At 42.3% G+C, this 13,641-nt stretch overlaps 1 protein-coding gene across 1 annotated transcript in view; it reads left to right on the top strand.

Moving 5' to 3' along the window:
- The window catches only part of LOC111239302 (calcium/calmodulin-dependent 3',5'-cyclic nucleotide phosphodiesterase 1C-like), a 207,309-nt gene extending 196,942 nt beyond the window's left edge, over nt 1–10,367 (top strand). The window contains exons 15-18 of the mRNA XM_022769149.1: nt 7,981–8,144; nt 9,317–9,469; nt 9,619–10,010; nt 10,167–10,367. Coding sequence (XP_022624870.1) covers nt 7,981–8,144; nt 9,317–9,469; nt 9,619–10,010; nt 10,167–10,367 — 910 coding nt within the window. The remainder of the gene's footprint in view (nt 1–7,980; nt 8,145–9,316; nt 9,470–9,618; nt 10,011–10,166) is intronic.
- Nucleotides 10,368–13,641: the final 3,274 nt, after the last annotated feature.

The following is a 13,641-nucleotide window of genomic DNA, read 5'->3' as shown; positions in this document are numbered from 1 at the left end:
GGTAATGGTGTCACATTTCGGTATTGTTAAACCAAGGACATTTGACTTACATTCTAGTTTGCCAAGATGCTGTTGGTGTGATGTTAGCTACAGTAGCAGGAGAGTTGTGAGTATCGTTGTCTGCAGCTTGTATGTTGGCTATGGGAAACGGTCTCATCCTTTCTGCATGTTAGCTCAACAACTGTAGCCACAGTTTGCTGTCTCATCATGGTATTTACAGGTATTTAAGTACAATATGGAAAAGGTTTCATAGCCACGAAGACCTAAAAACACAAGTTTGCTAGCACAGTGGATTTATTGACACAATAATTATCACTCACACGTGCAAGCAAAATGTGCAGCTAAAACAAGCTTAAAACTATGTAATTTTACTTCAGTAAGGTGGCAGGAAAAGATGAGAAACAGGTAGACCTCAAATCTGATTGGCATCAGTTGTGAATGAGCTGTAAACTGGTGCTTCTTGATTATTCAACCCAATTTTCTGGATTTTAACCATCTGGCTCTGGTCTGTATAGACACAGATATTTATCAGGATGAAGACAAAAGCAGGAGAGTTGAAGGTGAGGCAAATGAGGCAGGTGAATTTCCATCAAAAATCTGCCTATTTGTCATGATGAGTCATAACTCGTTCTCACTCAAATCTTAATACACAAATGTTTCAGTTTACACCCATATACTGAAATAAACAAAAACAAAAACAGAAAATACATCCACTACATCTATACATGGCAGCATTTCACCTCTTCGACCTATCCAGTTAATTATGTTGTTGTTTTGACATCATCACAAAGGCAGAATCAGAAAATAAGGTTTATTGCCAGGTAGGTTTCACTTATAAGATATTTGGCTTGATGTTTGGTGCCATATACAATAATTTTAATTTTTCTTTAATTTATAGATAGAGTGATAGATACTTTATTTATCACCTAGGGGGAAATTCATGTTGTCATTTTTAATAATAATAACAATAATAATAATAACAGATGATAATGAATAAACAATGATAATTACATTAGTCCACTTCCTGTGGCTGAGGTGTTGTATCGCCTGATGGCAGTGGACACAAAGGATCTCCTGAACATCTCTGTTCTGCAGCGCAGTGAGATGAGACATTTGCTGCACCTGTAGCTGCTTCTCTGTCCTGCCAGAATGTTGTAGAGAGGGTGGTTGGTATTGTCCAAGATGGCCTCCAGCTTGTTCAGTCTCTTTGTGTTCATGTCGGACATGCTGCTGCCCCAGCAGACTGCAACATAAAAAAGTACACTGGCCATCACTGACTGATAAAACATGTGCAGCATTTCACTGCAGACAAAGGACCTCAGCCTCCTGAGGAAAAAGACCTGGCTTTGCCCCTTCTGGTAGATGGCATCCGTGTTCAGGGACCAGTCCAGTTTACTGTCCAGGTGCACACCTAGGTATTTATAAGTGTGCACCACCTCAATGTCCTTCCCTCAAATGTTGACTGGGTGAAGGGTGGGCCTAGACCTCTGAAAGTCCATGACCATCTCCTTGGTCTTGGAGGTGTTCAGAAGGAGGCAGTTCTTGTCGCTCCATTCACTGAAGGCCATCGTGAGATCCCTGTACTCCTCTTCATGCCCGTTCCTGATATGCACCGCAATAGCTCTGTCATCTGAGTATTTCTGGATGTGGCAGGACTCAGAGTTGTATTTAAAGTTGGCCATATACAGGGTGAACAGGAACAGAGCCAGAACAGTCCCCTGTGGAGCCCCAGTGCTGCTCATCACTGTCCCTGAGACACAGTTACCCAGCCTGACGTACTGTGGTCATCTTGTCAAGTAATCCACAATCCAGTACGTGAAGCAGGGATCCACCCCTATCCCTTCCAGCTTGTCTTTAAAGATGGGGGGTTGGATGGTGTTAAATGCACTTGAAAAATCAAAGAACATAATCCTCGTGTAACTACCTGGCTCATCCAAGTAAGAATGGGCCTGGTGGAGCATGTAAAGGACAGCATCATCAACTCCAATATGTTCTTTGTAGGCAAACTGTAGGGGTCAAGTACATGTTCAACCTGTGGCCTTAGAAGGTGGAGAAGCAGCCAGGTGAGGCTGTGTAAAACCTGTTGTAGACCAGGTTTAACTCATTGGCCTTGTCCACATCGCCTGATGTTGCCTAGAGCTCTTCTCTTTATAGCCAGTGATGGTCCTCATCCCCTTCCACACCTCTCTGGTGTTGTTATGCTGCAGCAGCTTCCTCTCAACTTTCTTTTTGTAGTCCTCCTTCGCCTGCTTTAATCTCCTCTTCAGCTCATGTTGCACACACCTGGGCTTCTCCCTGTCTCTAGCCCTGAAGGCCTCCTCTTTCTGGTTGAGGAGGGTCTTGATGTTACTGGTGATCCAGGGTTTGTTGTTTGGAAAGCAGTGTACGGTTCTTGCTGGTATTACAGTGTCCATACAGAAGTTAATATAGTCCATGGTACATTCAATCATTCTATCAAGGTAAGGGTCCTTGCTTTTATCATTTTCCTGGGACTCCAACAGGACATTCCAATCTGTACAATCAAAAAATTTAGAGACTCACTGGCCTCCAGGGTCCAGTTCCTGAATGAGTGGGTGGTTGCAGCCTGCCGCAGTACACAGGCTTTGATATGATATGCTAAAATAAATACAGTATGAATATTGACATGAGTATACGGAGATAAAAACAGTGTGTAACATTATGAATGTAAGTAAATAAAGGGTAAACAACTAGAGGTATGATAAGAATTCAATGTACACACTATATAACGAATGAACAATGAAGAGCAGTAAAAATATGGATATGCTGTAAAATATAACCAATATAGGCAGTGGTACAGTATGTATTTGGTGTTTTCTCTCTCATACTCTCGTACTGGTCACCAGAGCTGCACAGGAGTGCATTCAACATGGCGCTTCATGGCAAAGAACTCTCTGAGGATCTGAAAAATGGAATTGTTGCTCTTCATAAAGATGGCCTAGGCTATAAGAAGATTTCTAACACGCTGAAACAGAGCTACAGCACGGTGGCCAAGATCATACAGCGGTTTTCCAGGACAGGTTCCGCTCGGAACAGGCCTTGCCAGGGTCGACCAAAGAAGTTGAGTCCACATGTTCAGTGTCATATCCAGAGGTTGGCTTCAAAAAATTGACGAATGAGTGCTACCTGCATTGCTGCAGAGGTTGAAGACGTGGGGGGTCAGCCTGTCAGTGCTCAGACCATACGCAGCACACTGCATCAAATCGGTCTGCATGGCCGTCATCCCAGAAGGAAGCCTCTTCTGAAGCTGATTCACAAGAAAGCCCGCAAACAGTTTGTTGAAGACAAGCAGTCCAAGAACATGGATTACTGGAACCATGTCCTGTGGTCTGACAAGACCAAGATAAATTTGTTTGGCTCAGATGGTGTCAAGTGTGTTTGGCGGCACCCTGGTGAGGAGTACAAAGACAACTGTGTCTTGCCTACAGTCAAGCATGGTGGTGGTAGTCTGGGGCTCCATGAGTACTGCCGGCACTGGGGAGCTGTAGTTCATTGAGGGAAACATAAATTCCCACATGTACTGTGACATTCTGAAGCACAGCATGATCCCCTCCCTTCGGAAACTGGGCCGCAGGGCAGTTTTCCAACATGATAACGACCCCAAACACACCTCCAAGATGACAACTGCCTTGCTGAGGAAGCTGAAGGTAAAGGTGATGGACTGGCCAAGTATGTCTCCAGACCTAAACCCAATTGAGCACCTGTGGGGCATCCTCAAGCGGAAGGTGAAGGAGCGCAAGGTGTCTAACATCCACCAGCTCTGTGATGTCATCATGGAGGATTGGAAGAAGATTCCAGCCAGTTTGGGCACAATTTGGACATGTTCACTGTGAGGTGTACTCACTTGTGTTGTCAGCTGTTTAGACATTAATGGCTGTGTGTTCAGTTATTTTCAGAGGACAGTAAATCTACACTGCTATCCAAGCTGTACACTCACAACTTTAAGTTATATCAAAGTTTGATTTCTATAGTGTTGTCCCATGAAAAGATATAATAAAATATTTGCAAAAATGTGAGGGGTGTACTCACTTTTGTGAGATACGTATAACTGTGGTATAATTATTCATTATTATGAATCAGCGGTATGAACGTGTATACACTGTGGGTCTGATATAATCACAGTGGTATAGACAATTGGTTCAGAGTTAAGAGGTTGATTGCTGGGTGACAGCTGGGGGGAAGAAGCAGATCCTGAACTTGCTGGTTCTGGAACAAAGATTCCAGTTTTAAAAAGTCTCTTTGTCTTATTTGTAAAAGTGAATTATTGAATGTTACTCGTCTAGACCCTCCTCACTTGTGTCTGTGCACTCTCTGTTGTTGATGTTAGTGGGAAAGGTGGAAGCGGTGTCTGTACTGGCTCAGGTCCTGATAAAGACAGAGGTATGCTGAAATCTCCTCAGAAATGTATAGGCCTAGCGAACTTTCAATCCTGCCTGATCTCATAACAGTAATGTAAAGTAGTTACAATATGGTGAACCGCCATGTATTCACTTGGTCTACTGGATGTATGCAATCTCAAAGTACAGTCATGGCATAGCTGGGCAACAGCCAGCAGGAACAGGAACAACATTAATATCATACATTTAATATGACAATATTACAATATTATATATTTGTAGTCATTTTTGTCATTAGTTGCACTAATGATACTTACCGTTGAACATGGTTTCTTGTCTGGAGCGGTCCTTTGGGATGGAGATAAAGATCGTTTTCCAGGAGCTTCAGCCATCTCTGTATTTCTGTGATGTTAGTCGGGAGCTATTGCATAACTTCAAACTCTGGAGGATGTTGTTCTTCTTCATGGGACTGAGGGCAGACTAGACGCTATCTAGTGGCACAAAGAGGTATTACAACACGGGACAGGTCAGGGCTAGCTGGTGTTAGAGAAAAAAAGTCCAGGTCCAGGCCAGAATCTAAGTCAAAAAAAGATTAGAAAATAAAGTCACTGGAGATGGTCAGAGTCCAAAGCAATAGAATTTATTTTTTCACAAGAACAAAAGCGAGATCAGATCCGGATCTGAGCTGAAGATAGAGTGCCTGTCCATCATAGTTCCTTCTTAGATGGGTTCTCCACCTATTTTCTTAAGCGAACCTATCAATGCCATGGGAACAAACCAAGCATGGCACGGTATAGTAGTGGTGCCAGGTGTCCAGGAGCCCCCTATCTATCCACAACCGAGGTCTCATATCTATCCTCAAAGTCTCCTATCTATCCTCAACCTAGGGCTCTTATCTATCCTCAACCTGGGCTTCGCTACGGCTGCTACTCCAACACCATTGCTCCCAAAGCCCTTCAGACTATTTTTTATTTTTATTTTATTCCCTCCAGGTTCCATTTTATAACAATCTTACTTCAGTAAAGGCTGGTTCACATATAAATCTAACCTCAATTGTGAATATAGCTATTTTATTGGATATATAAGTTTAACATTCAGTATATTCAGTATGTTTTTAAACTCAGGTAAACTCCTTTTACAGTGCCAGCTAAGTTTGCCTTTCTGTTCAGAGAGGAAACACTCACAACTGCAGGGAGTAATGTTATCACATGCACTTACAGAGCACTCACAGATGCAGAGGAGAAAAATTGAGCTGCTAGCTGTGGTGCAGACTGGTAAAACGGATAAGTCATGTTTCATCCCTTGGTTGGTGCTCCTGTAAGTGTGCCTCTGTGTGAGATGCCTCAATTGGTGATTGTGTCTTTTTGAAACTTGTTTGAGGGCTGCGCTCATTCTTGCAGGCCCCAGTGCAGTGTAGCCATGGTGTTTGTGGTTTAACAGAACCATGCTAGGTAGGTGACAGGTGTTTGTCTGAGCACACATGTTCACCCAAGTGTTGTGTTTATATCACTGCAAATTGGACCTGGAGCCGATAAATAACCGTGACTACAACAGAGTCATTTGACCCAGGAGTGAATGCTGATGTACCTTTTTCCATTGCTGACAAAAGCTCAATGTTAGTGGGCCTTAGTGGGTTTTTTTGACCAGTGTAAAAGGGGCTGGTCTGACGGAAGCACAGATGGCTGCAGTGAGGGCCTGGAGAACATCATAGGGGACAAAACACAGCAAACAAACCACATACAGATATTAACTGCAAAGGATTTTCCACAAATTATTATAAAAGATGAGCTTGTTTGCCTTCATGTGTATCTGTCCAATTACGTTTGAACTCCTTTTTTTTGGGCACTGTGTGTTAAAATGGCTGTATCTCTCACAGAGATTTTCCTATATTGATGTAAACCTACTGAAATTGGTCCTTTAATATGGAATCCATTATGGCAAATTCAGTGTATGAAGAAAGTGGTCATTACTCTGTTTCACAGATACCTAATCATTACTTTATGATTGATGAATATAGTGCCATCCAGTCTTTTCTCTGGTAACCTATCATGACTATTTAGTACTTGTTCTGTTTGGTTACAGATATAACAGCATTTCTACAAAGCTCCTACAGAAAAATTGAATCTTCAGATTTGGGGTGTGACAACATGAGCAGATTTAAGGACTGGGGAAGGACCTCAGAAATACCACCAGGGTGGTTCTTAGAACTCAGCAGTCAAGAAAAAGGGAAGATTTCAGGAACACCAGTATATGACAAGTCACTCATTTATCAACATGGGAAGAAAAAGAAAAGAAAATCATTCCTACATATACCTTGTCTCCTAGAAATTTCATTTGTACTTATAACAAATTCAACATTATAGCTGGCTGGATTTTGGGCAACATAGTTTTTGAATGAATGAAGCACTACATTTATTTATGGCAGTGGAATTGCTAAAAAGTGGTTTTAGTTTTGGTTAAATTTACCGAGAGTTGTAACACGTTGTCTGAATTCACTGCAGTGAACTAATTACATATTAAACCACACCGCTATCTTTTCCTAATCCTAACCAAGTGCTGTGAGTGCCTAACCATGAAAAAGGTTAATAATTCTGTAGTCACTAAGTGGGTATTATGCTATCAGATTTTTCTCAACATTTTACTGATATCCTCAGTATCAATGTATTTGTCACTTACCAAATATGTAAATTAACTACATATTCTCATTATGTTTATACAAAATGTCACATTTAGATTTCCCACAAAATGTATTTGCCATTGCAGTTTGGTTATATAAAAACATAATTTCTAGACCACAGGGTTAACATAAAACATAATAGGTATGAGAATCAGCTCAGTAGAGGTTTAAAAATGAAAACAATGCTTGATTTTTATTTGAATACGTTTTAAGTAAAATAAAAAGTTGACAAACCAGTACAGCACTTTTCTGTCTACTATAGTCCAGTGCCAATACCCATGCAATGTAATCCAGTCTCTTCATAATGCATCAAGAAATGTAATACTTTGGACAGACTGACATCTCAGTGTTTGTTGGTAAAATATAATTGAATGAGTGTGTGCAAAACAAATACAAACTTTAACATTATGAAATTAATACATTAAGCATACTAAAATGATTACAGTTGCTTAATGATATTTTTGGCCACCCAGAACAACGAAAACAATATTAAGTAAATTCAATAGTCACTATTATTCATTTGTGAATTTTGAGTGGTGCCCACCTGATGATTGTAAGTCCAATATTCACTCTCTTTTTAACTTAGCAAAAAATATCTGGCTCTTTTGGTAAAAAACAATTTAGAGCTGAAGGAACCACAGACTATTACAGCAGGTTGTGTCAGCCTTTTGACCTACTTCCTTTGTTTATTTGGTCAACTAAAATCTCTTATGCAGTTGGTGCATGTCATTTAATTAACAGTTCTGTTGGACCATAGTGTGGTGTATCAACCTGGTCACATTTTTTTATAATAATGCTCAATAAAATGATCAAGTTTGTAATATACTTTTAGTGACAACAGACACTGTCACAGTTCCACCTTTTTAACAGCTGGTATACATGTGCATGTTTATGACTTAAAGAGTAAGTGTCTATGTGTTGTTAACATGCATGTCTACATGTCCACAGTGTGAACAGTATTAGTGGCAGTGATGGAAAGCATTCCAGTGTGAGGAGTACAGGCTCAGAGGGCAGCTGCTCTCTGACCACAGCGGACTTCATGAAATTCAAGATCATATGGAACCAAGAGATTCATCACAACAGGGAGCTATGGAAGGCCCAAGCAGCCAAAGGTAGCCACACTGATCCTCTATTCACTTTCACTCAAATATGTCAGTCTACACAAGGCTATTTCCAATCTTTGCACCACATTTTCAAATACAGATCTGCACACTAGCTCCAGCGTGTTAGCTTTGAATAGACATTCTGCAAACTTTTCCAAGACTTTGGGCAGGCAAAGGTATGTTCATTCAGAACCTGAAAATGTAAGTAATTGGATATATAAAACTACACATGCCCACCTGCAGGCAATGTTCATTTTATAAATCCCAACCACCTTAGAAATGTGCACACATGATCAGCCTCATATCCTGCGCTCCATACGACCACTTTCAACCATAAATGGTCAATGCAAAGCACCTGAATGAATGCTGATGAAAATTACCCTGTTGATCAACGGTTCTTTTCTTTTTGAACAGTTTATTTATATATACATGTATATATAATAAAAAAGGAATTTATATATAACATTTAAACTGAGGTTGGCATAAATCTCATATGTTGGTACAAAAATTCAACATATACATACATATACTAATGCCCATGTGTGTCAAGTCAGTATCGTTATCAGCCCACAGCAAATTGTGAGATTTTACCCATGTAGCTACCAAAGTCAGCCCAACATGTCATGTTGTGCGATGGCAGACACTTTTTGTTAGTTTTGTTTTGGAATTCTCGCACTTCCTGTTTTATTTTTTAATTTGGTTCCTTGTTCTGTTTCCATGAACCTCCCGGCCCCACGCTCCATGTCATTGTTGATTCAGGTCTTGTTCCTTGTTACTTTGTTTAGTTTTTTCCTCATAAGAGTGATTTTTGGTTCTCTGGCGTTTGACGTTTGTTCCTCTCAGAGTTTTTTATTGTTTGTTACTTTGTTGTTTCCTCATAAGATTGATTTTCTTTTGTACTTTGTTAATAAATATCATTTTGTTGAACTTTTTGAGTCGTGCATTCGGGTCCTGTCCAAGTTCGAGTCTGACAGAACGAACCAACCAGAAATAGACCCAGCTGCCTACGCCAGCCTCATGGCATTGTTGAGTGTGCATCCATCCTGGCAGCAAGGACCTTCGTCGTTTTCCAGGCCTGTTTGTACACTGGCTGATCCTTTTTCGGATTCTGACCAGGAGGACCCTGACCTGGAGGACCCTGACAAGTCCCCTTTCTGGGGAACTCGTCTGGCTATCTTCAGGGGTTTTCGTGGAGGCCACAGTAGGCGAGGAAATCATGGCTACCGTCACCATGGGGAGGCTCGGCCTCGGCCCTAGCCCCAGGTTCCTCGCTTCCGGCCCAAGCCACCGTCCAAGGTCCCCAGCTTCCAGCCGAATCCTGTTCCTCGTGTCCTGTCTGCGGCCCAGCTGACTCCTGACTCTGGTTCCTGGTCAGTGGTCCGGCCGATCCATGCTCCTCGTTCCCTGCTGGCGGTCCGGCCGAATCCTGTCCCTCCTGTCCAGTCGGCGGTCCAGCTGACTCCTGACTCTGGTTCCTGGTCAGTGGTCCGGCCGATCCCTGCTCCTCGTTTCCTGTCGGTGGCCGCTGCTCCGTGTTCTCCAGCGGCGTCGACAACGGCTACTGATGTGACGTCACCGCCTCTCTTGGTTCCTGATGTGACGTCACCTCCTCTCCGGGCTCCAGCAGTGACGTCACCTCCACTCGTGGTTCCTGCCAGGGCGCCACCCCCATTGATTCTTGCCCTGACTCAGCCCACATGGCTCTTGGTACCATTGACTCCTGCCAGGCCGCCGCCTCCGGTGGCCTCTGCCCCCGTGCTGACTCCGGTGGTCCCTGACTCTGTGCCGCCTCCGGTGGGTCCTGACTCTGTGCCGCCCCCGGTGGTCCCTGACTTTGTGCCGCCTCCGGTGGGCCCTGACTCTGTGCCGCCTCCGGTGGCCCCTGACTCTGTGCCGCCTCCGGTGGGCCCTGACTCTGTGCCGCCCCCGGCGGTCCCTGACTCTGTGCCGCCCCCGGCGGTCCCTGACTCTGTGCCGCCTCCTGTGGTCCGGCCGATCCCTGTTCCTAGTCGGCTCCTGGTCACCCTCCAGAGAGGCGACGCCATCCTCCGGCTCGACCTCCGGAGAGACCCTGTCTTCGCCGCCGGCCTCCTGCTCACCCTCCAGAGGGGCGACGCCATCCTCCGGCTCGACCTCCGGAGAGACCCCGTCTTCGCCGACAGCCTCCAGAACGGCTCCGTCCGTTTGCCCGACCTCCGGGTCGCCCCACTGAACTGCCCTGCCTGTCCATAAGGCCTCCGAGCCGTACCCCTGAGTTGCCATGTGTTGCCCCTGAGCATCAGATGATGCTGTCAACTGGCCCCTGGATCCCTCCTCCCGCCCAAGTTTGTGTTTTGGTTGAGGGTCGTCTTGAATTCGACCCTTAAGGGGGGGTTCTGTCATGTTGTGCAATGGCAGACACTTTTTGTTAGTTTTGTTTTGGAATTCTCGCACTTCCTGTTTTATTTTTTAATTTTGTTCCTTGTTCTGTTTCCATGAACCTCCCAGCCCCACACTCCATGTCATTGTTGATTCAGGTCTTGTTCCTTGTTACTTTGTTTAGTTTTTTCCTCATAAGAGTAATTTTTGGTTCTCTGGCATTTGCCGTTTATTCCTCTCAGAGTGATTTTCTTTTTGCCTCCTCTAGTTTTTACTTTGATACTTTGTGCTTAGTCACGTTATTGTTTGTTACTTTGTTGTTTCCTCTTAAGAGTGATTTTCTTTTGACTTTGTATATAATATCATATGTAATATCATTTTGTTGAATTTTTTGAGTCGTGCATTTGGGTCCTATCCAAGTTCGAGTCTGACACAACATTTATCATAGAGATGTGGCTTTCTTTTGAAGTTAAACATATTTTTTTCTGATGCCATGTATGAGGAAATTTCTTTAAACCACATGGAAATAGGCAGATGTCTTCACTTTTCAATGACAATGCAAGGCATTTGTTACCAGCAATCATGGCCAGTTTTATAAACCGCACCTTGCTTCTTTTGCTGAAAGGGATATCAGATATGTCGCCTAATAAGGCTAGTTTAGGTGAACCAGGAATTTCAAACCTAGTAATCTCTTTGGGGGGTATTGGAAAGCATTTTGATTTTGATCCTGGGAACTTTCCTCCTCCAGATGAAAGCAGATATCATTCTTTGCAGTTTCTTAAAGAAGTTTTCATGTATGGATATAGGGAGTGATTGAAACAAATAAAGACATTTTGGTAGAATGTTCATCTTAATGCAGTTCACTCGTCTGATTAGAAAGATTGGCAAATGCATCCATCTATCCAAATCCTTCTCCACATTTTTAAGCAATTAGTCGTAATTTAGTGAGAAAATGTCTCTATTTGGTTAGTAATCTTCAAACCCAGATATGTTATGAATTGAGTATTCCACTGTAAGGGGAAATTAGTCCTTGGGGTCCTTTCTTCTAAAGAGTTGAGGGGCATAGCCACCGTAAAGGGGGGAAAAGTTAGGACGATTCTAAGGGCCCATGACTGACAGGGGGCCTCCCAAAAAAATTAAAAAATATATATATATTTTTTTTTTTTTTAAATCAGAATTAATACTTTATTCAAAATAAAGTAATGAAACAAACGGTCCCTTTGTCTTCATAAAATGTATATCAAAGGTCTCTACTTCATTTGGGCAAATTCATATTAATCCCCCCCCCCCCCCCCCCCCCCCCAAANTTTTGCCGTCAGTGGATTCAAATTTGACAAAAGTGAAATTTGGATCGTAACACAACTAACCAAGCATGCGCGTAAGATCTGATCAAAAACCTTGACCCAAACATTATCCTTAAGGCTCCACCATAATAATCTATAGTAAACCAAACTTAACCCCAAATAAAGTGAAACAGAAATGTGGCATTTCTGTGACAATTGGTAGCAATGAGAAAAAATAGGAAAAATAAAATACAAGCCCAAAACTTTTGTTACCCAGTGGTCTCAAGAAATGTTTGGCTTTCATAGAACATGTATGAATTTGAGTTGTTGGCTGTGGTAACATGTTGCACTCTCTTAAAGGGTGTTAGATGTTGGATGAAATTAGATTCAACTGTAATAAATAAGTGCACAGGTTGGGTTAAGTCAGGACTGGAATTTTAGCCTTGATGAACTACATGTATGTTTCTATTTGTCAGACATTTGAGCCATTGCAGATTCGTGCTGCCTTTTACAGCCCGAAGCAGTACAGACCAGCTGCAGCACACTGACTACCCCCCCCCACCCCCCCACCCCCCAAAAAGGTGAGCAACGTGACATGTCAGTTAGCATCATTGAAAGATGTCTGTGGGAATCTCCTTTTGTATCTTTCTTCTCTCTCTATATTACAAAAGAAGATAACTTGGCTATTTTTTTTTGTTAAACACTTATTGTTTTTCCACATAATGATAATTATATGAATCAAAAACAGCCTATAGTGTGTTTTGGATGTTGGGCAGGTTGAAGCATTGAGTGACTTAGTCTGTGTTAATGTTGCAGAGATTACTAAAATAATACCTTAAAATCAGATGTTTTGATGCTGACTGAATTATGAGTGGTCCCACGAGGGGCAGTTTGTTTAAGTAGCTTTTAGAACACAAAACAAAAACACAGTGATATGCAAAAAATACGCCAAAATGAAACAAAACCTCTTAATAATTGTAATTAATAAACTTGATACAATAAACTTGAACACAATAAAATATCAAATATCTAGCGTTGGTGATACAGAACAGCAGCCATTATTCTGCTTTTTTCTGTTGTGCATTCATTTTTAAAGACTGTTGTAACTTTGATTCTGATGTTATTACAAGTTGTATATTATAAGACATATATGCATTATGTACAGAGCCAGGACCCTCTCCATGTGAGGTTTGGTCAGGACGAAGTGTGGAAGTAGAGGAAGAAGGGAGAGAGAGGGACAGCTCAGATGATGGAGAGACCCGAAGTGATAGAGGAAAACTTAAAAGTCAACCTGATGATTCATGTGATAGGGATTCCACTAAAGCAGTGTTAGAGTCCAATGACCCAGGTTTGTGGCCAGCAAATTTACAGGATACAGAAAGGGAGAGTATTGTAAGAAATTTGGCCAACAGAGATGAAGATCAGGACATGCCAAATGATTCAGAGGCAAAGCCGTTCCCTGAGTACCTCAAGTATACAAAGACAGCCAATGGGAGAGAAAAAGTGAAGAGAGACTGGGTGACATACAGCAAAAGCACTGATGCACTGTATTGCATCCCATGTGTCCTTTTCTCCAAAGAGCAGAAGAGACCATCCTTTAGTGCACTGAATAGTCAAGATGGATATAAAATGTCTGATGTGAAGTGGCGTCGAATGTATGATAAATTCCCAGACCATGAAAAGAACAAAGCACACAGAGACTGCTACTTGAAATGGAAGAATTTAAAACAATCAGTGATGGCAGGTAGTGGCATTGACTGTAAGTTGCAGAAGCAGATACAAACAGAAATTGAAAAAAATAGAGCACTGTTGCAGAGAATCCTGGATGTAACGCTGCACTTGGCATCAAGAAATTTACCTTTCAG

The sequence above is a fragment of the Seriola dumerili genome, unplaced genomic scaffold (assembly GCF_002260705.1).
Source record: "Seriola dumerili isolate Sdu_G_001 unplaced genomic scaffold, Sdu_1.0 BDQW01002262.1, whole genome shotgun sequence".
NCBI classification, from domain to species: Eukaryota; Metazoa; Chordata; class Actinopteri; order Carangiformes; family Carangidae; genus Seriola; species Seriola dumerili.
This window is presented reverse-complemented; position numbering and strand designations above follow the sequence as displayed.